The sequence below is a fragment of the Prionailurus viverrinus genome, chromosome B1 (assembly GCF_022837055.1).
Source record: "Prionailurus viverrinus isolate Anna chromosome B1, UM_Priviv_1.0, whole genome shotgun sequence".
Classification (NCBI taxonomy): domain Eukaryota; kingdom Metazoa; phylum Chordata; class Mammalia; order Carnivora; family Felidae; genus Prionailurus; species Prionailurus viverrinus.
In genome coordinates, this window is record NC_062564.1 from 44,548,288 (window position 1) to 44,570,766 (window position 22,479).

The 22,479-nt window shown below is 39.2% G+C and overlaps 1 protein-coding gene across 2 annotated transcripts in view; it reads right to left on the bottom strand.

The window, feature by feature from the left end:
• Positions 1-22,479, bottom strand: part of BAG4 (BAG cochaperone 4) — a 31,450-nt gene that overhangs the window by 3,104 nt on the left and 5,867 nt on the right. For both annotated transcript variants that reach the window (XM_047856606.1, XM_047856605.1), the window contains exon 2: positions 10,762-10,866. In XM_047856606.1, the coding sequence (XP_047712562.1) occupies positions 10,762-10,866 (105 nt within the window). The remainder of the gene's footprint in view (positions 1-10,761; positions 10,867-22,479) is intronic.

Here is a 22,479-nt window from a genome sequence, read left to right on the forward strand (position 1 = left end):
GGTACAACTAAAAGAGAAGACTAGAGGAGCACCTGGGTGGCTTAGTCGGCTATGCATCCGACTTCAGCTCAGGTCATGATCTCACAGTTTGTGGGTTCAAGCCCCACATCAGGCTTTCTGCTGACAGCTTGGAGCCTGGAGCCTGCTTCAGATTCTGTGTCTCCCTCTCTCTCTGACTCTCCCCCACTCATGCTATGTCTGTATGTCTGTGTCTGTCTCTCTTTTAAAAATAAACATTAAAGCAGGGCGCCTGGGTGGCTCAGTCAGTTAAGCGTCCAACTTTGGCTCAGGTCATGATCTCACGGTTCATGAGTTCAAGCCCCACATCAGGCTCTCTGCTGACAGCTCAGAGCCTGGAGCCTGCTTCAGATTCTGTGTCTCCGTTGCTCTCTGCCCCTCCTCCACTTGCACTCTCTTGCTGTCTCCAAAATAAATAAACATTAAAAAAAATAAAAATAAACATTAAAAAAAAGAAGAGAAGACTAGAGAGACCAAGCTCTCCCATAGGCTTTGTGTTTAATCTCTCTGAGCTTTTCTCTACCAGAAAAAATGGAAATCATAAACTTACCTGGTAGGACTACTGTGAAAATTAAATGAGCTGATATATATAAATGCTTAGCACAGGGTCTGGCACTCGGTATGCTCAATAGATAGTAATTATTTATAATATCATTGTTGTTATTACTATTATGGCAATACCAAGAAATGAACCCAGATCTGAAAAGTACAAAGCCCATGAAAAGCCTACGTTCTTTGTACTATCCCACTCTGCTTCCCAAGTAAATAACAACAGGCTGCAATGAACTATTGGGACCTCACCAAAAAAGAAAAGCTTCTGCACAGTGAAGGAAACAATCAGCAAAACTAAAAGGCAGCCGACAGAATGGGAGAAGATATTTGCAAATGACGTATCAGATAAAGGGTTAGTATCCAAAATCTATAAAGAATTTATCAAACTCAACACCCAAAAAATAATCCAGTGAAGAAATGAGCAAAAGACATGAATAGACACTTCTCAAAGGAGACATCCAGATGGCCAACCGACACATGAAAAAATGCTCAACATCACTCATCATTAGAGATACAAAGCAAAGCCATGATGAGATACCACCTCACACCTGTCAGAATGGCTAACGTTAACAACTCAGGCAACAACAGATGTTGGCGAGGATGTGGAGAAAGGGGATCTCTTTTGCACTGATGGTGGGAATGCAAGCTGGTGCAGCCACTCTGGAAAACAGTATGGAGGTTCCTCAAAATATTAAAAATAGAACTACCCTATGACCCAGCAATTACACTACTAGGTATTTATCCAAGGGATACAGGTATGCTGTTTTGAAGGGGTACAAGCACCCCAATGTTTATAGCAGCACTATCAACAATAGCCAAAGTATGAAAAGAGCCCAAATGTCCATTGATGGATGAATGGATAAAGAAGATGTGGGGTGTGTGTATGTGCGTGCACACACACACACACAATGGAGTATACTCAGCAATCAAAAAGAATGAAATCTTGCCATTTGCAACTACACGGGTGGAACTGGAGGGTATTATGCTAAGTGAAATAACTCAGAGAAAGACAAGTATATGACTTCACTCATGTGAGGAATTTAAGATACAAAACAGATGAACATAAGGGAAGGGAAGCAAAAATAATATAAAAACAGGAAGGGAGACAAAACATAAAAGACTCTGAAATACAGAGAACAAACAGATGGCTTCCGGAGGGGTTGTGGGGGCGGGGGAGGGAGATGGTCTAAATGGGTAAGGGGCATTAAGGAATCTACTCCTGAAATCATTGTTGCACCACATGGTACTAACTTGGATGTAAATTAAACAATAAATACATTATAAAAAATAAAATAAAATGTTTTAAAAAAAGACTACAAAGGCAAATTCCTCATGTGTTGCTGTCATTTTTTTTAAAGATTTTATTTTTAAGTAATCTCTACACCCAATGTGGGGCTCAAACTCAGAACCTCAAGATCAAGAGTCTCATGCACTGCTGACTGAGCCAGTCAGGCGCCCTGTTCATTATAGTTTTGTTTTTTTTTTTCAACGTTTATTTATTTTTGGGACAGAGAGAGACAGAGCATGAACGGGGGAGGGGCAGAGAGAGAGGGAGACACAGAATCGGAAACAGGCTCCAGGCTCTGAGCCATCAGCCCAGAGCCTGACGCGGGGCTCGAACTCACGGACCGCGAGATCGTGACCTGGCTGAAGTCGGACGCTTAACCGACTGCGCCACCCAGGCGCCCCCATTATAGTTTTAAATCACCCATCCACACTACTATTGGCACCCAGAATCCTAGGTTAGATATCCAAATGAATTACAGCCAAACTTTACATTTAAATGACTATCTTAATGTTTCAATTAACTTCTGCTTCATCTTTTAGAAATGCTAAAAACACAGAATCAAGTTTTCCAGTACTTGTCTAAGACTACATAATCTTTTCCACTTCGGGTAGAAAAACAAGCAAAGAATCCTATGATGTTAACTAGACTTACTGTGGTGATCATTATGCAATGTATGCAAATATTGAATCATTATGTTGTACATCTAGAACGAATACAATGTTACATGTTAATTACACCTCAGTTAAAAAAAAAAAAAAAAGACAGCTGGGGTGCCTGGGTGGCTGTCGGTTAAGCGTCTGACTTTGGCTCAGGTCATGATCTCGCCATTTGTGAGTTTGAGCCCCGCATTGGGCTCTGTGCTGACAGCTCAGAGCCTGGAACCTGCTTCAGATTCTGTGTCTCCCTCTCTCTCTGCCCGTCCCCTGCTCATGCTCTCTCTCTCTCTCTCTCAAAAATAAGGAAAACATTAAAAAAATTTTTTTAAAAAGACAGCTGCTAATAACCGAAAAAATAATAGTCAAATTTGATTTCTAGTCTAACACATCAAAAAATGAGATGGATCGGGACATCTGGGTCATTCAGTGAGTTAAGCACCCAACTCGATTTTGGCTCAGGTCATCATCTCACACTTTATGAGTTCAAGCCCCACATCTGTGCTGATAGTGCATAGCATACTTGGGATTCTCTCTCTCTCCCTGCCTCTCTCTCTGTCCCTCCCCAGCTTGTGCTTGCGGCTCTCTGTCTCTCAAAATAATTCTTTTTTAAAATGAGATGGATCAAAGTGGCAGGACAATCATAATTCTGTAGAAAATAAACTCTTAGCCATATTTTTATGGCAAGAGGATAAAAGACAGGGTATTATCACCACATGGTCAAAAAATTCCATGCAAGGACAGGTGCTTGGAAGATCCAGCAAGGCATTCCCTAACCAGAGGGATGACTGAACCACCCCTTGTTAAAGCCACTGGAGGGCTGTTAAGATCTTCCACCTAGATGTGCCTAAAAATAGAATCCTTAATACAATGTATGCTGTTAGAAACTTGATAAAACATCATGTGGCTTTTTGTACTATTATTCAACTTCTAGAAATTCTTCCTAAGGAGAAGATTCAACTACAGAAAAAGTTATAGGCATGAATTTGTTCAACACAGCATTATTTATAATCACACAAAACTGTAAACAACCTAAATTTCCTGTAATAATGGAATGATTAAGTACATTACAGGCTATTCATGGAGGGAATTTTATTGTCTTAAAATTCACTGTTAGACTGACCGGACATTTAATGATATTAAAGAATTATTTTTAGTTTTTTTAAGTTTTAAAAATGACATTGTTATGGGGCGCCTGGGTGGCGCAGTCGGTTAAGCGTCCGACTTCAGCCAGGTCACGATCTCGCGGTCCGTGAGTTTGAGCCCCGCGTCGGGCTCTGGGCTGATGGCTCGGAGCCTGGAGCCTGTTTCCGATTCTGTGTCTCCCTCTCTCTCTGCCCCTCCCCGTTCATGCTCTGTCTCTCTCTGTCCCAAAAATAAATAAACGTTAAAAAAAAAAAAAAAATTTAAAAAAAAAATGACATTGTTATGTTTTTAAATCTTCTTTACATTTTAAAGATATATACTTAAGTATTTACAAGTGAAATAATATGGTGTCCAGAATTTACTTCAAAATAACTCAAGGATACAGATGAAACAAGAAGTCTGTGCACTGATATTTACTGAAACTAAGATGAGTACATAGGAGATTATTGGGCTACTGTCATTGCTTTTGATTATGTTTGAAAATTTCCTTAATGTTAAAAAAAAAACTTCACCTCTTATTTTACCCTATAACATGCAGAGTACATATGATAAATGAAAAGCCATACAAAAAAGTTTATATACCATAAGTTTAAAGCTGTGTAAACATAATAGGAAAAATGCAAAAACAAATTTACCAAAATATAGATCTTTTAGGATGGCAAAATTAGTATTTTCCTCCTTTTCTTTATTTCCCAAATATTTAGTAATAAAGTTGTATTACTTTTGTAGCAAAAAAAAAAAAAAAATTATGCTATTACAAATGTCGTGAAATCCCAAGTGTGTCTAGAATCCAGCGGGCTGCCAGGACCAGAGCAACTTCATCAGTGTCCAAGTAGACTATTTTACTGAAGGGAAACTTGTGTCTAAGGAAAAGAAGTTACAATTTGAAAACTGTCAGCTGATACGGCAACAGATAAAATCTGAAAGAGAAACTATAAGAATTAAGTAAAATCTTTGACAGTTATTAAATTTCTGTAAAAGTCTCATTCTGGCTTCCAGAAGAAATCAAGAGACTGGAAACTCAGAAATCCCAGTTGCTACTCTTGTTCTAGATGTAAATACAGATATTACCTAGCATTCAAAAGTCAAACTAACATCACATCATCTGGCGTCTCCTTGCAAGCTAAAAATCACCCATATGAATACTTCTTCCAACAGTCAATTTCACAGTTGATGGACTGTTGTATAGATGTAGAATCCAAAGAGGAGAAAAGTGGTCAAGTCTCTCACACGGACAGCGATACACTGTTCGGCGGATTCCCTTTCCATTCTACAGCAAACAGACCCAATCCAAGCAAAAACAGATTACCTTTCAGCAACACAGTTCCTCCTATTGTGCTTCTCTTGAAAAACATGGAAACTTTCACCACAAAAGTGCTCCAAGAGTCATAATCTTCAGCAGTCGACATCAACTTGAATTTCTCTAATACTCATTTTTGGAACTAACAAATCTATGATCATCCACAGGTTGCTTCCTCTATTTATAGAACTTTTCCAATTTTTGTCTCACAGGAGCTCCTGACCAGTTTTTAATAGGCTGTAGTTTACAACCTAGTTATCCTTCAAATTCAATGAAATTTCTGACCAGTGTCTTTCTGTATCATGATTCCTGAATTCAGAACCCTATCAAAGGACTTCAGTATTTTTTGTTAGAACTTTGCCAGTTCCTCAAAGTGTTAAACACAGCAGAACTACCTACCGCATGACCCAGTAGCTCCACTCCTACATATATAACCAACAGAAAAGACATACGTCCACATAAAAATTAGCAAACAATGTTTATAACAGCATTATTCATAACAGCCAAAAAGTGAAAAAGACTCAAATTTCTATCAACTGATAAATGGATAAAATAAATGTGGTATATCCATAGAATGGATAGTACTTGGCCACAGACAGGAACAAAGTATCAATACATTGTCACAACATGGATGAACATTATGCTAAAAGAAAAAAGCCAGTCACAAGATATCAAATGTGATACCATTCCTGGGGTGCCTGGGTGGCTCAGTCTGTTGAGCATCTGACTCTTGATTTCAGCTCAGGTCATGATCTCACAGTTCGTGGGATCAAGCCCCATGTTGGGCTCCATGCTCACAGCACAGAGCCTACTTGAGATTCTCTCTCTCCCTCTCTCTCTGCCCTTCCCCTACTTACGGTCCCTCTGTCTCTCAAATTAATAAACATTTAAGAATATATGTTATATAATTCAGTTTAATGACATGTCCAGAATAGGCAAATCCATAGAGATAACAAGTATACTAAAAGTTGCCAGGTGCTAGGGGGAGAGAAGAATGGGGTGATAGGTACACAGTTTCTAACTGGACTGATAAAAATATTCTAGAATAGATAGTGATGACAGTTGCACAATCTTGTGAGTAGACTAAAAACAACTGAATTGTACATTTAAAGGGTGAATTTTATGATATATGGCCAAACCATAAGCATATCACATTAAGCAATAACAATGTGTGCCTCTCAATTTCAGTCACAGGAATGCAGATGACAGAAGTAAAATACAAGTCTGTGATAAGTGGTAACATGGTTTTGGGGCGCCTGGGTGGCTCCGTTGGTTGAGTGTCCGACTTGAGCTTAGGTCATGATCTTGCAGTTCGTGAGTTCAGGCCCTGCATCTGGCTCTGTGCCGACAGCTCAGAGCCTGGAGCCTGCTTTGGATTCTGTGTCTCCCTCTCTCTCTACCCTTCCCCTGCTCATGCTCTGTCTCTGTCTCTCAAAAATGAATAAACATAAAAAAAAAAATTAAGTAGTAACATGGTTTTTTCTTTGTGTTCCATGATCTCCTACAACCTTATCCTAAAGTTGATTTACACATAATCATTATGAAAAATCAATTGCTTTTATATTTTCTTTAAGTAAAATAAGCAAATCTTGCTCTAACTTCAATGAATTCTTCTGGCTCAAAATCAATCTTAAAGGATTATATAACCAAATTGATGAGAAAAAAAGGGAACATGATTCTTTTTTTTATTTTATTTTAAATGTTTTTTATTTATTTTTGAAGGAGAGAGAGAGAGAGAGAGACAGAGGATGAGTGGGGGAGGAGCAGCGAGAGAGGGAGACACAGAATCCAAAGCAGGCTCCAGGCTCTGAGCTGTCAGCACAGAGCCCGATGCGGGGCTGGAACTCACAAACAGCGAGATCACGACCCGAGCCGAAGTCAGACGCTTAACCGACTGAGCCACCCAGCTACCCCAGGAACATGATTCTTTTAATGAATTAATTATTCAGCCCCATAAAGAAACTTCTTTTCATTATTTCAGCCTCCATATCACCAGTAAGTCAGAACAGAATTGAACATATTATTTGACTATTTGAAATCTATCAGAAGAATTATATTAATGTTTTATGGCGATCTGAAAATTTAATTCTGCAGAGAATATCAGTTTACAGAGAATTCTGACCTGGATCTAAATTCAGATCCTTTGAAAGCTACTAAAATGCAACTGCTTTAAATTTGTATATACTACAGTCTTATTTTTTAAAAAAGTATTTGCATATGCAAAGATGGTACCTCAATAGAAAAAAAAATGTGACAATTATTGCTTTATTAGGGTTGGCAGATTATGGGTGACTAACTTTTTAAACATTTCCTCATTTCCACAATGATACAACCATGGTGAAAAGTAATTTGGCTACATTTAATTAGCATGTATACCAAACCCCAACAATTCCATACTCCAGGAAAGTTCTTTCCTCAAATGTATCCAATAGAAAAATGGAAAGCAATGTTGAGTAAAAAAGCAAGCTGCAGGAGAATGCTAGTATGAAACCACTGATATCAAGTTTAAAAACAAGTTAAATAATATTATATAAATGTGTATACAAGTAGTACAAGCACAAAAACACATATGAGATCAAAATATAACTTCAGGAAATAGAAAGAAGTGTTATATGTGACTTCAACTGGGTTTATTTTACCCCCCTTTAAAAATCTGAAACAGGGGCGCCTGGGTGGCACAGTCGGTTAAGCGTCCAACTTCAGCCAGGTCATGATCTCACGGTCCATGAGTTCGAGCCCCGCGTCGGCCTCTGGGCTGATGGCTCAGAGTCTGGAGCCTGTTTCCGATTCTGTGTCTCCCTCTCTCTCTGCCCCTCCCCCATTCATGCTCTGTCTCTCTCTGTCCCAAAAATAAATAAACGTTGAAAAAAAATTAAAAAAAAAAAAAATCTGAAACAAATGTGGCAAACTTAATTATTGACAAAGCTTGGGGCACCTGGATGGCTCAGTCAGTTACACATCCGACTTCCACTCAGGTCATTATCTCACGGTTCATGAGTTTGAGCCCAGCAATGGGCTCTGTGCGGAAAGCTCAGAGCCTGGAGCCTGCTTCAGATTCTGTGTCTCCCTCTCTCTCTGACCTTCCCTGGCTCACACTCTGACTCTCTCCCTCTCTCTCAAAAATAAACATTTAATAAATAAATAAATAAACAGTAAAAATTTTTTAATTAAAAAAATTTGACAAAGCTAGGTGCTGGATAAAAAGATGTACGGGGGCACCTGGATGGCTCAGTCAGCTAAGCATCCAACTTCGGCTCAGGTCATGATCTCACAGTTCCTGAGTTTGAGCCCTGCATTGGTGCAGACCTTGCTTCAGATCCTTTGTCTCCCTCTCTCTCTTTCCCTCCCTTGCTCTCTCTCTGTCGCTCTCAAAAATAAATCAACCTTAAAAAAAGATGTACATATTTTCTGTACTTTTTCAGTTACTTGAAATATTTAAAATTAAATATTTGTCCTAAGAGGTCAGTTTTTTTGACATCAAAAGCAAAGGCAACAAAAATAAAGGTAAACAAGTGGGACTACATCAAACTAAAAAGCTTCTCCATGGCAAAGGAAACCACCAACAGAATGAAAAGGCAACCTACTAAATGGAAGAAAATATTTTCAAATCATGTATTTGATAAGGAGTTAAAAACTAATATATATATATATAAGAACTCATAAAACTCAATAGCAAAAAAACAAACAATCCAATTAGAATACAGGCAGACAACCTGAATACTTTCCCAAAGAAGACATACAGGTACATGAAAGGTGCTCAACATCACTAATCACCACGGATATACAAATCAAAACCACAATGAGATATGACCTCACACCTGTTAAAATGGCTATTCTCAAGACAATAATAAGTGCTGGTGAGGATATGGAGAAAAGGGAACCCTTGTGCACTGTTGGTTGGGAATGTGAATTGGTATAGCCACTATGGAAAGAAAACAGCTTGGAGATTCCTTGAAAAATTAAAAATAGAGTGACCCAGTAATGCCCCTATTTGCAATATATCCAAAGGAAACAAAAAAACTAACTCAAAAAGATATCTGAATCCCCATGTTCATTGTAGTATTACTTACAATAGCCAAGACATGGAAGCAACCTAAGTGTCTACTGATGGATGAATAAAGAAAATGTGGTGTATACAAAAACAATTTACTATTACCCAGCCATAAAAAAGGAGGAAATGTTGCCATCTGTGACAACACAGATGGAAATAAGTCAGACAGAGAAAGACAAACACTGTATGATCACATTTACATATGCAATCTTAAAAAAAAAATTCGGGGCGCCTGGGTGGCTCAGTTGGTTGAGTGTCCAACTTCAGCTCAGGTCATGATCTTGTGGTTCACGAGTTCGAGCCCCGCGTGGGACTCTGTGCTGACAGCTCACAGCCTGGAGCCTGCTTCAGATTCTGTGTCTCCCTCTCTCTATGCTCCTCCCCTGCTCACACCCTGTCTCTCTCTCAAGAACAAATAAAGATAAAAAAAAAATTTTTAATAAAAAATAAAAATTCCTAAATTCAGATAACAGACATGGTTGCTAGAGGTGGGGCCAGGGATGCAAATGACTGAAGGGCGTCAAAAGGTACAAACTTCCAACTTCCAGCTATAAAATAAGCAAGTCATGAGTAAGTAAGATACAGCATGGCGACTATAGTTAATACTGTGTTGCATATTTGAAAGCTGTCAACAGAATAAATCTTAAAAGTTTTCATCAGGGGGCACCTGGGTGGCTCAGTCAGTTAAGCTTCTGACTTCGCTCAGGTCACGGTTTGTGGATTTGAGCCCTGCGTCTGGCTCTGTGCTGACAGCTCAGAGCCTAGAGCTGCTTTGGGATTCTGTGTCCCCCTCTGTCTCTGCCTCTCCCCTGCTTACATTCTGTTTTTCTCTGTCTCAAAAAAAAAAAAACAAAAAAAAAAAACCATTAAAAAAAAAGTTCTTGGGGGGTGTGGGGGGCTCAGTCAGTTAAGCATGTGACTTGATTTCATCTCAGGTCATGATCTCCCGCAGTTCATGAGTTCAAGCTCCACATGCAGCTCTGGGCTGACAGCTCGGAGCCTGGAGCCTGCTTCAGATCCTGTGCCTCCCTCTCTCTCTGCCCCTCCCCTGCTTGCACTCTGTCTCTGTCTCAAAAATAAATAAACATTAAAAAATATTTTTAGGGGCGCCTGGGTGGCGCAGTCGGTTAAGCGTCCGACTTCAGCCAGGTCACGATCTCGCGGTCCGTGAGTTCGAGCCCCGCATCAGGCTCTGGGCTGATGGCTCAGAGCCTGGAGCCTGTTTCCGATTCTGTGTCTCCCTCTCTCTCTGCCCCTCCCCCGTTCATGCTCTGTCTCTCTCTGTCCCAAAAATAAATAAAACGTTGAAAAAAAAAAATTAAAAAAAAAAAAATTTTTTTAAAGTTCTCATCAGAAGAAAAAATTTGTAACTATATGTGGTGATAGATGTTAACTAGATTTAATTGTAGTGATCATTTCACAATAGACACAAATATCAAATCATTACATTATATACCTGAAACTAATATGGTATTACATGTCAATTATATTTCAAAAAAAAAGTCAAACTTAGAAAAATAAGTACATTTTATGTTTATTGTTTCCAGGTCCTAAGAAATAATCTATTACGCTTCAAACTACTTTTGCTAAGGGTAATAGTTGCCTAGATATTTCTTTATCTCTGAGACAAAAACATGAAGACAGAGTCCATTAAATAACAAAAACCCACACATCATTATTATGAAATCTCACATGTTTTGAAAATCAGTATATTAAGAAAAAATTCAGAAAGTCTGGCAATTTTAGACCATACCTGGCCTTGCATTTCCGGTCTTACAGGATATGTACTTGGGTATGGAGCCCTAGGTCGTGCAGAATTCCAATAGTTAGAATTGTAGCTAGGATATGGTGGCTGGTCCTAAGGAGGGAAAAAAAAGTCACCTTTAATAATATTCTTACATCATATTGAAAAGTTGATAGAGGCAAGTATAATTATAAAAAAAAAAAAAAAAGGCAATAGAACCCTACTATAAAATGGGGCACCTGCATGGCTCAGTTGGTTCAACATTCGACTCTTGGTTTCAGCTCAGGTCATGATCTCAGGGTTCTCACAGTTCATGAGTTCAAGCCCTGCATGGGACTCCATGCTGTGTAGGGCTCCATGCTGACAGCATAGAATCTGCTTGGGATTCTCTCTCCCTACTCCTCCCCAGTTGCACATGGACTCTCTCTCTCTCCCAAAATGAATAATCAAAAAAAAAAAAAACTCCATTAGTTACAAACAGAGAGGGAGAGAGGCAAACCGTAAGAGACTCTTAAATACAGAGAACAAACTGAGGGTTGCTGGAGGGGTGAGGGACAGGGGAAAATGGGTGATGAGCATTGAGGAGGGCACTTGTTGGGATGAGCACTGGGTATTGTATGTAAGCGATGAATCACGGGAATCTACCCCCAAAACCAAGAGCACACTGTATGTTAGCCAATTTGACAATAAACTATATTTAAAAAATAAAAAAATCAATAAAAAATAAAAAGAGAACTTTACTATAAAATCACTCATTATTAAATTGATGCTTGAATATTATATTGTAAGTCACATGCCCTAGAAAAAGCAATTATTGACTATCTAGGTCTATTCTTATGCATTATGATACCAAATGACATATAAAGGAAATCTACTATTTTAAGATGATTATCAAAACCAGATACCTAGATTCCTTTGTCCCTCTCCAATCACCAATCCTATCACTACCAATTTAATTAGCACAACAAGAATATAGTTCTTTGCCACTGTTAAGAATAGTATTTGCCCAGGGGCACCTGAATGGCTCAGTCAGTAAGCATCTGACTTCAGCTCAGGTCACAATCTCACAGTTTGTGAGTTCAAGCACAGCAGTCAGGCTCTGTGCTGACAGCTCAGAGCCTGGAGCTCACTTCAGATTCTGTGTCTTCCTCGCTCTCTGCCCCTCCCCCATTCATGCTCTCTCACTTTCAAAAATAAACATAAAGGGGCGCCTGGGTGGCGCAGTCGGTTAAGCGTCCGACTTCAGCCAGGTCACGATCTCGCCGTCCGTGAGTTCGAGCCCCGCGTCGGGCTCTGGGCTGATGGCTCAGAGCCTGGAGCCTGTTTCCGATTCTGTGTCTCCCTCTCTCTCTGCCCCTCCCCCGTTCATGCTCTGTCTCTCTCTGTCCCAAAAATAAATAAACGTTGAAAAAAAAAAATTCAAAAATAAACATAAAAAAATTGTTTTTAAAGAGTAATATTTGCCTATCTCAACAACTTTGAAGCTTGAAAATATTACCACTAAACTTTACTTCAAACACAGACAACTTCAATACTCGTTTGCCTGCCATACTAGTTTTTTCATATTTCTTTGCTTTCTGATATGGCTACACCTTCTGCTGGCAGTCTACAACTAACTCCAGCATCAGGAATTGATACAGAACTACCACTCCAAGAAGAAAATCTAGCTATGACATTAATCTCTACAGCTGTGCACTACAACTCAAAGAGTTAATGATTTGCAATAAGCCAATAAACTCTAAGAGACTAGATCAACTCAAAAAAATTTTAGAGTCTATTTAATGTATACACTTGTTCCTAGAAGTTATTTCCCTTTGAACTTTATAGTTTTAGTTTTAAGCTTAAACAAGATCTTCAAATTGTTTCACAAAGAAATTCACTGGCAGTTGTAATCACTGAGTTTAATTGTCACCATCTTAGCTTAACTGCACTAATCAGTTTCATAATGCTTTGTTTTCAAAGCACGAAACTCTTCCATAAGACATTATACAAGCTGGGCAAGTAGCATCTCCTTTACATAATGCAGAAATTAGAGAACAGAAGATTTAAAAAAAAAAGATCACAGGCATACTTCAGATCCTAACTACCAAATTTCTTAATCAGGCAGATGCCCCCAATTAATGCCCTCCCTTCCTTCCCCTGGTGAAAGGGTAAGCATTTGACTAACTGATTTCTCTCTACCAAGAACATGAATTGTGAGTAAAGATGAAAAGACAAGAGTTGAAGCTGACTCACCCCGGCAGTGTTGAACTAATCCCTAAATCTCCAAAACTAGGTTCCTCTAGCAGGAACCGGGTTCCTGTTCTCTCCTACTGACTCTCTGAGGTACCCACATTTTCACTACTTCACACTCCTATCCCTCACCCTGCCCAGGTCCTCACTTCCTTCCTTCCTCAGCTTACCAACACCTAATCCTTTGCCACTGCTTCCCTCAGATACACTCACCCTGCAAAAACCCAGCCCTGTCTAAACCCAACTGTCCACTGACTTCGCATCTGCACTTCCTCTAAATACTGGTGGAGAAACACAAGCTCTAGTTTCACTTATTTAGAGGCCATAAATCTCAAGTAGAGACCACACTTCCTTAGAATGTTCATCTCACTCTCCAGAATAGTTCCACTCTTCTTGTTCCCTCAAATTCTAATATCCTCTTAGCCTGGGGTGCCTGGGTGGCTTAGTTGGTTGAGCCCTGACTTCAGCTCAGATCATGATCTCACAGTTCGTGGGTTTGAGCCCCACATCAAGCTCTCTGCTGACAGCTTGGAGTCTGGCACCTGCTTCAGATTCTATGTCTTCCCTCCTTTCTGCCCCTCCCCCGCTCGTGCTCTGTCTCTGCTGTCAAAAATAAACATTAAAAAAAAAAAATCTACCAGTATCCTCTTAGCCCATCCCTCATTTTTCAACTGACTTTATCTCATATTTCACCTTAAAAAAAAAATAGGAAAAAGGAATCAGAAGTGCCATCTTCCTACTTAACTAAATTGAATGCACCCTATCTGCCATAGTCTTCCCAGAAAGCGTGAAGGAAGTGCCTCTGGTCCTATTAAAAGCTGATTCCTGGAGCTTCTGGGTGGCTAAGTCCATTAAGCATCCAGCTCTTGATTTCAGCTCAGGTCAGGATCTCAGTTTGTGAGACTGGGGCCAAGCTCAGGCTCCATGCTCACGACACAGAGCCTGCTTGGGATTCTCTCCCACCCTCTCTGCTCACGCCCCACTCATGCTATTGTGCTCTCTTTCTTAAAATAAATAAACATTAAAAAATAAATAAATTAAAAAACTAACAAATTGGATAACCACACACAAAAAATAATTCATTCAAGTAACTCCTGAACAGGTTTCTGAATGGATAGCCTCAGTGGTATACATTCTAAAGGCAAAATAAATACAAAGAAATATTAAACTTTATGTAGAATATTCTCAGTAGTGATATTAGCATTTTAATTTTTAAACTATTTGTGTGTATTTCAGAATAGAGGAAATAAATAGAACAATGGTATTGGGAACCAGTATTTTCACACTAGAAAAGAAAAATAACATATTAAATGGAGAAACATCAGAAGTATTGTGTAGAGTGGATTTGAATTAGACATACAAGTATAAACATATTCTAAAATGTAATTTAACATTTTTTTAAGTTTATTTATTTATTTTGGGGAGAGGGGAGTGGAGAAGAGAGGGAAGAAGAGAGAGAATCCCAAGCAGGCTCCACACTCAGCGCTAAGCTCTATGCAGGGCTTGATCCCATGACCTCTGGATCATGACATGAGCCAAAATCAAGAGTCGGACACTTAACTGACTAAGCCACCCAGGTGCCCCTAAAAATGTAATTTCACCATTTAAGCAAAAGAAACAAATATGTGTGTGTGTGCCACTTCCAAACAAAGGATTTAGGAATTAATGCAAACTCTAGCAACTCTTTTGCATACCTGTCCTCCACCATGAAACCAGCATATCCCATACAGGAGCTGTGATTTCAGCTTCAGTCCCAGAACAAAAAGACACAAGAGCAAACCAAACCCAACCTGGAGCCTGGAGAAGAGTCACTACAGCAGACTCACAGAACATGAGCAAGAAATAAATGTTTACTGTTGGAAGCCACAATTCTTGAAGTGTTTTTTTTTTTACTATAGGAAAAGTCAGGAATACGATAACTAAATACCAAGTTGGTAACAAAACCATACAGAAAGAATTATTTCAAATGACTTTTAAATAGCAGTATTTTTACTATACATCTTCAGTGGAATATATTCTAGGGATAAGCTCAACTGCAAAGAAACCTAAAATTGCACTCATTAGTTAACTGTTAGTCATAACATTGCTGTTATTATTTTTATTAACAGCTTTACTGACATATAATTCACTACAATTTAACCATTTAAGTTGTACAATTCAGTGGTTTTAAGATTCACAGATAAGTGCAATCATCACTAGAACCAATTTCAGAACATTTTCAAAACCTCCAAAGGACACACTGTACCCTTTAGCTATACCCTCCTACCTCTGCACTCTCCCAGCCCTGTGCTACTACTAATGTACTTCTATCTCTATGGACTTGACTATTCTGGATATTTCATATAAATGGGATCATATATGTGATATCTTGTGGCCAGCTTCTTTCACTTAGCATAACATTTTTGAGGTCCAACTATGTTGTACCATGTATCACTACTTCATTTTTTGGTGTGGCCAAATAGTATTCCATTGTGTATAAATTCCATTGTGTATAAATTCCATTGTTTATCCATTCATCAGTTGACAGACATTTTTATTGTCTGTTGCCATCTTTTGGCTATTATAACATTATGTTAATGTTAATATAATACTATAAAACATATTTAATATATATATTTAACGTATATTACATACTTATTTACATAATATATAAATATATGAATATTTAATATATATTTTAATATATAATATAATAATAAAGCTGCTATAATCACTCGTGAAATTTTTTAAAGATTTTTAAAAGTTTATTTATCTTGTGACAGAGTGTGAGGACCCACGCACACAACCAGGGAATGGGCAGAGAGAGAGAATCCCAAGCAGGCTTTGTACTGTCAGCGCAGAGCCTGATGCAGGGCTCGAACTCACAAATGGAGAGATCATGACCTAATCTGAAATCAAGAGTTGGATGCTTAACCGACTGAGCCATCCAGGTGCCCCTTCATGAATAATTTTTTATGTGAACATACATTTTCAGTTCTCCTGGGTATATGCCTAAAAGTGAAATTGTTAGGTCATATGATAACTGTGTTTAACAATTTGAGGAACTAGAAACTGCCAAAGCAGCTACACCAATTTACATTCCTATTAGCTATGTGTGAATTCTGATTTCCCCACATCCTCAGAAACAGTTTGTCTGTAGTTTTGTGTTTATAGCCATCCTAGAGGGTGTAAAGTGTTATCTCATTGTGGTTTTGATTTACAGTTCCTCATGACTAATGATGTTGAGCACTTTTTTCTTGTGCTCATGGGCCATTTTTTGTCTTCATTAGAGAATTATCTGTTCAGATGTTTTGCCCATTTTTATATTGGGTTATTTGTATTTTTATTGTTTAGAGTTTTTCTTTAATGTTTATTTATTTTTGAGACAGAGCAAGAGACAGAGTGCAAGCGGGGGAGGGGCAGAGAGAGAGGGAGACATAGAATCTGAAGCAGGCTCCAGGCTCTTGAGACCAGAGCCCGACGCGGGGCTCGAACTCACGAACCATGAGATCATGACTGGAGCTGAAGTCAGACCCTTAACCGACTGAGCCACTCAGGCCCCCTACTGTTTAGTTTTAAGAGCTCTTTATGTATCTTATATACAAGTCCCTTTTCAAATATATGATTTGCAAACATTTTATTCCTTTTCACTTTCTTGATAGTGTCCCTTGAAAAGTTCTTCATTTTAATGAAATCCAATTTATCTATTTTTTTCTTTTGTTGGTTGTGCTTTTTGGTGTCTTATCTAAGAAACTGTTAGGCAGGAAGCTAGGCATGAGCAGCAGGAGAATGGACCTTACATGTCCTGACAGACAGCCCCAACTGAGGACCGCCCAGGGACTACCTTATTCCACTCATCTAGCAGTCGGTTTGTGGTTACATTATCACAGCAGAGAAAGAGTTAAGTTTGTTGTGCCTGTCCTTATCTGACCTATGTTTCTAGAATACAAATAATATTGCCGTTTCCTATCCCATGCAGGCATTTCCAATACTTCTTGGAAAGGAAATACATAGTTGACTAATTATCATGTATTCCAGGCCTATGTTGTGACCCTAGAACCCACCCAAAAGAAAAAACGGATACAAGTTCACACCCCAGAGTTTGCAGGGCCCTTGTCTGTCTTCACTGGTCCGCTCCTCCCTTGAGTGTACTTAACGAAATTCTGCCCTGCTTTTGCTGCCCTGTAACTCTTTACTATGGCAGTGAAAAGAATCCAGGCTTCCTTCCTTTTCCATCTAACACTCCGTAACATAACCACTCCAAAATCCCAAGTAATGAAGATTTACCCCTTGTTTCTTCTAAGAGTTTTATTTTATAGTTTTAGCTCTTACATCTAGGTCTATGATCCATTTTAAGCTAATTTTTATATATGGTATGAGAGTCCAAACTTTATTGTATATGGCTATCCAGTTGCCATGGTATTGTATGTTGTGCCATAGACTGTTCTTTCCCTCTATTAAATGGTCTTGGATGGGGCCCCTGGGTGGCTCAGTCAGTTAAGTGCCCGACTTTGGCTCAGGTCATGATCTTGCCATCCATCAGTTCAAGCCCCGTGTTGAGTGCAGAGATTACCTAAAAAAATAATATCTTGCAAAAAAAATTTTAAAATTAAAAAACACTTGGGGCACGTGGGTGGCTCAGTTGGTTAAGCGTCCGACTTCGGCTCAGGTCATGATCTCACAGTTCATGGGTTCAAGCCCTGCATCGGGCTCTGTGCTGACAGCTCAGAGGGTGGAGCCTGTTTCAGATTCTGTCTCCCTCTCTCTCTGCCCCCCCCCACTTGCGCTCTGTTTCCCTGTCTCAAAAATAAATAAACATTAAAAAATAAATAAATAAAAATTTAAAAACATTAAAAAAACCTATTTCACAACTCTGTCCATTGAAAGGGTCTAGAAGCAGTGATAACACAATTGCAATCAGTATACCTGGCACCCAAATTTAACTTCTGTACCAGTTATTAAGCTATTGTCCCTCAACTCCACAAATGCAGTGCTTTTCTGTGATGCAGGATTTGGAACATTTCTCCTCTGCTGCTTGCTTATTACTATTCAGTTCTACCATAGGAGGCACCAGGTTAGAGGAGGAGAGAAGAGATTTGCTCCTTCCTGTTTGCTTGTTTGCTGTTTCTGTGTCAGCCCAGCAATGCCCTACAACCTGGAGGCAGCAGTTAGTAGCAATCTCCAGATTCTTCTGGTTTTCCAGAACTCCCTCAGAGAGACCAGCAGCAGCTAGGCAGTGCCTCTTCCTGGATTCCAGCTCCAGCAGGCCATTCTTCCAAGTTTGCTGGTTCTAATAACCTTACCTCTTCTCTTATTTTCCAGCCCTAGGAACTGTAGTTGTTTCCTGCAGTCACCATCTTCTGTGTTACCTCCCTTTTCTCTTTTTGCCTTTTGAGATCTCTAACACCCACTTAACTAATTTCCTAAAACAAATTCTTTCTTTTAAAAGAACTAGCGTGTGGGGCGCCTGGGTGACGCAGTCGGTTAAGCGTCCGACTTCAGCCAGGTCACGATCTCATGGTCCGTGAGTTCGAGCCCCGCGTCGGGCTCTGGGCTGATGTCTCAGAGCCTGGAGCCTGTTTCCGATTCTGTGTCTCCCTCTCTCTCTGCTCCTCCCCCGTTCATGCTCTGTCTCTCTCTGTCCCAAAAATAAATAAACGTTGAAAAAAAAATTTTTTTTAAATAAAAAAATAAAAGAACTAGTGTGGGGCGCATGGGTAGCTCAGTCGGTTGAGTGTCCGACTCTTGATTTCAGCTCAGGTCATGATCTCACAATTTGTGAGTTTGAACCCCACAACAGGCTCTGCACTGACAGTATAGATGGAGCCTGATTGGGATTCTCTCTCTCTACTTCTCTCTCTCTCTGCCATTCCCCCATGCTCTCTCTCTCTCAAAATAAGTAAACATTAAAAATAAAAAATAAATTAAAGTAGGTTCTGTTTTCCTGCCTAGGTCCTGACATAAATGTTTCTGAAAACAATTCCCCATTTAAAAAAAAAAAAAAATCAAGGCTTCTTAAAGGAATGGTTGATTATATGTCTGGACAGAATATATACAAAATAAGCCTGGCACATCTTGTACCAGAAATCACAGAAGGTGACAAAAATCAATGGGTCATGTCAAAAGGACTCAGAAGCTAAGAAGAAGGAACTCCCATTGGCACGATATGAGATCATTTAAGCAATAGAAATCAAATGACTGCAACTGCTTGAAACGCATTGAAAATACTGAATATATTTTATATGTGTATACATACATTTATTCAGGTTATGCAAATGAGATCATAATGATACTTCAAACAACAAACAAGAAAGTTACTTTCCTATAATTTTAATAGGGTTTAGAAGTGAATGAAAACTAAATCTTACATCTTTTTTTTTTTAAGTTTATTTTTGAGAGAAAGAGAGAGAGCACACACGAGCAGGGAAGGTGGGGGGTGGGGAGAGAGAGAGAGAGAGAGAGAGAGAGAGAGAGAGAGAGAGAGATTCCGAAGTAGGCTCCAGGCTCTGAGCTCAAATCCACCAACCATGAGTCATGACCTGAGCCGAGGTTGGACGCTTAACCGACTGAGCCACCCAGGTGCCCCTTAAATCTTCCATCTTCTCTTGGGAATCTTTTTTTTAAAAGATGGGTCAAGGGCGCCTGGGTAGCTCAGTCAGTTAAGTGTCCAACTTTGGCTCAGGTCATATCTCACAGTTCCTGAGTTGGAGCACCGCATTGGGGTCTGTGCTGACAGCTCAGAGCCTGAAGCCTGCTTCCGATTCTGTGTCTCCCTCTCTCTCTCTGCCCCTCTCTGGCTCACATTCTGTCTCTCTCAAAACTAAACAAACATTAAAAAAAAAAAAAAAAAAAAAAAAGAGAGAGGCACCTGGGTGGCTCAGTCAGTTGAGCATCAGACTTCAGCTCAGGTCATGGTCTCCCAGTTTGTGAGTTCAAGCCCCACATTGGGCTTTGTGCTGACAGCTCAGAGCCTGGAGCCTGCTTCGGATTCTGTGTCTTCTCCCCCCCCTCTGCCCCCTCCCCCGCTCACGCTCTGTCTCTGTCTCTCAATAATAAATAAATGTTAAAAAAAAAAAAGTCAATATCTATACCTTGATTATGGTAGTGGTTACATAACTGTATACGTTTGTCAAAACTCACAGAACTATATCTGTAAAAAAGTACAATTTACAGAATGTAATTATACCATAATTTTCAAAATGGAAAAAAAAAAAAAAAAAGAACGTTGTCTATGGTCATACCACCCTGAATACTCCCAATCTTGTCTGATCTCGGAAGCTAAGAAAGTTCAGGCCTGGTTAGTACTTGGATGGGAGAAGGTCTTCAATGAAGTAGTAAGAATTATTATTAATTTTATTAAGTCTTAATAAAAAAATTGTCTTCACTTCTTTTTTTCCTCCCTTTTGGACAAAATGGAACAAATCTAAAAATATCCCCAGTAATGATGAAAGTCTGCAGCTCAAGTTCCTCCTAACACAACACTAATTCTATGAAATAGCATTTGGTCTCACAGGAAGCTGGCTGAAGCTGATCTCTGTTTTATAAACTGAGTTGCCAATTTTATCACATGCTTAACTCTTTCCAAACTTTTTATTTGTTGTCTGAAACTAGACAAAGGTGCTAAAAGGTGATATAAATCAGACAGAGGTAAGAAAAGGCTTTCACAAGAGGTAGTAATTAATGTGAATTAAAGTTCTTATGGCACTGGAAATTTGATCAAAATTATGCAAGAATAAATTAATTTACTTCCCTTTTGAGAAGAAATACTTAAATCGTAGATGAAGGCTGGAGTCAACTCCTTTCACGTTTATCTTAGAACTAGTTAACAAACAGAAAACTAGGGTTGAAGAAGTGGATACAAGATTAAATTTACAAAGTAACTTACCAACATGCCTCCAAAATATGACCCCAGCCCAAGCAAATCTAACCAGCAGAGGAAGCTGACTAGTGCTGCTACTAAACTCCATTTACAGATTTGTTTACCTTGTTAACAAGAATTAGACAAAAACAATTAGAAAAGTACATTAAAAATGGTTTTTATAGCTATCTATGTCCAAATCACTACAAAAGCACTTTATGTTCCTGTATTGACCACCATCAAAAATTTTTCTCAATCTCATTTGGGTCTCTCCCGTGCTTCTCTACAATTTTCCACTTTCCCCTAGCACCTGTTTCAAATATTCATCATATCAAGTTCCCAGCTTAATCCCTGCCATTTCCTTTCCTCTCAGATGACCTCACCTCCTACTTCATCAAGGACACCAAGAGCTATAAACTCCTTCAATGTTCCTCCACTCTGACTCCAAACTGATTTTTCCTTCCTCTGGCTTGGATGGTTTTCCAGCTCTTCCTCACTTTTTTTTTTTTTTTAATATTTTATTTATTTTCGAGGTGGGGGGGAGGGACAGGATCAGAGTGCGAGCAAGGGAGAGGCAGAGAGAGAGGGAGACACAGAACCGGAAGCAGGCTCCAGGCTCTGAGCTGTCAGTACAGAGCCTGATGCAGGGCTCAAATGCATGAACCGTGAGTTCATGACCTGAGCAGGAGTTAGACACTTAACCGACTGAGCCACCTAAGTGTCCCTTTTCCTCACTTCTTAATTCCTCTTTCCACAAGCCACATTCTATTCTTTTGTTCTCATCTTTCTTCTCATTCTACTAGGTTACCCTCCTTTGCTTACAAACATATTCAAAATCACCTAATCCTAAAAATTCTTCCCTCAATCCTGGTTTGCAATCAGCTAACTTTCTCATTTACTAAACTTCTGGAATTACAGTTTTTACACTGGTTGTCTTTTCACCCAAACCTCCTATTCATTACTTTTAATACGATTTTAAACTGTCATCACTAAAATCAACAAGGCCCTTTTAATTGCCAAATCCAACAGCATCTTTTCAGTTCTCATTACCACTTACCTGCAAAACAGTATTACGTCCTTGCTTGCTTTGCATTGCATGACTTTCCTGATTTCCCTACTGTCTTTCCACATATTCTGATTGTCTCCTTCTGGAACCTCTTTCTCTGTCACTATTCTAGATCACTATTTAAAGATCTCCCACAGGAACATTACCCAGTTTAGTACCTCGAATATGCTTCAATCTGATAACTCTCAAATTACTATGGCCATCCCCCATCACTCACCTAACTCCACATCTATTGTTTTGTCCTACCAACAACTCCTGGATGCCAGACTCTAAAATTTGACATCAATGGGTACCTGACTGGTTCAATCGGGAGAGCATGTGACTCTAGATCTTGGGGGGTTTAAGTTCAAGCCTCATGTTGGGTGTAGAGATTACTTAAATAAAATCTTTAAGAAAAAAAAAGGTGACATCAAAAAACCCAAAACATAAACAAAATCATAAACTTCTCTCTAATCAATCATATACACTGCATCCAGAGGTTGGCACATCATAAGCACCATGAGTAACCGACTTCCAACAGAAATGAAATAAATGTAGCACATAAACCCTTGCCAAGTCTTTGTATTTTTTTAAGCTTCTCTATTAAACAATC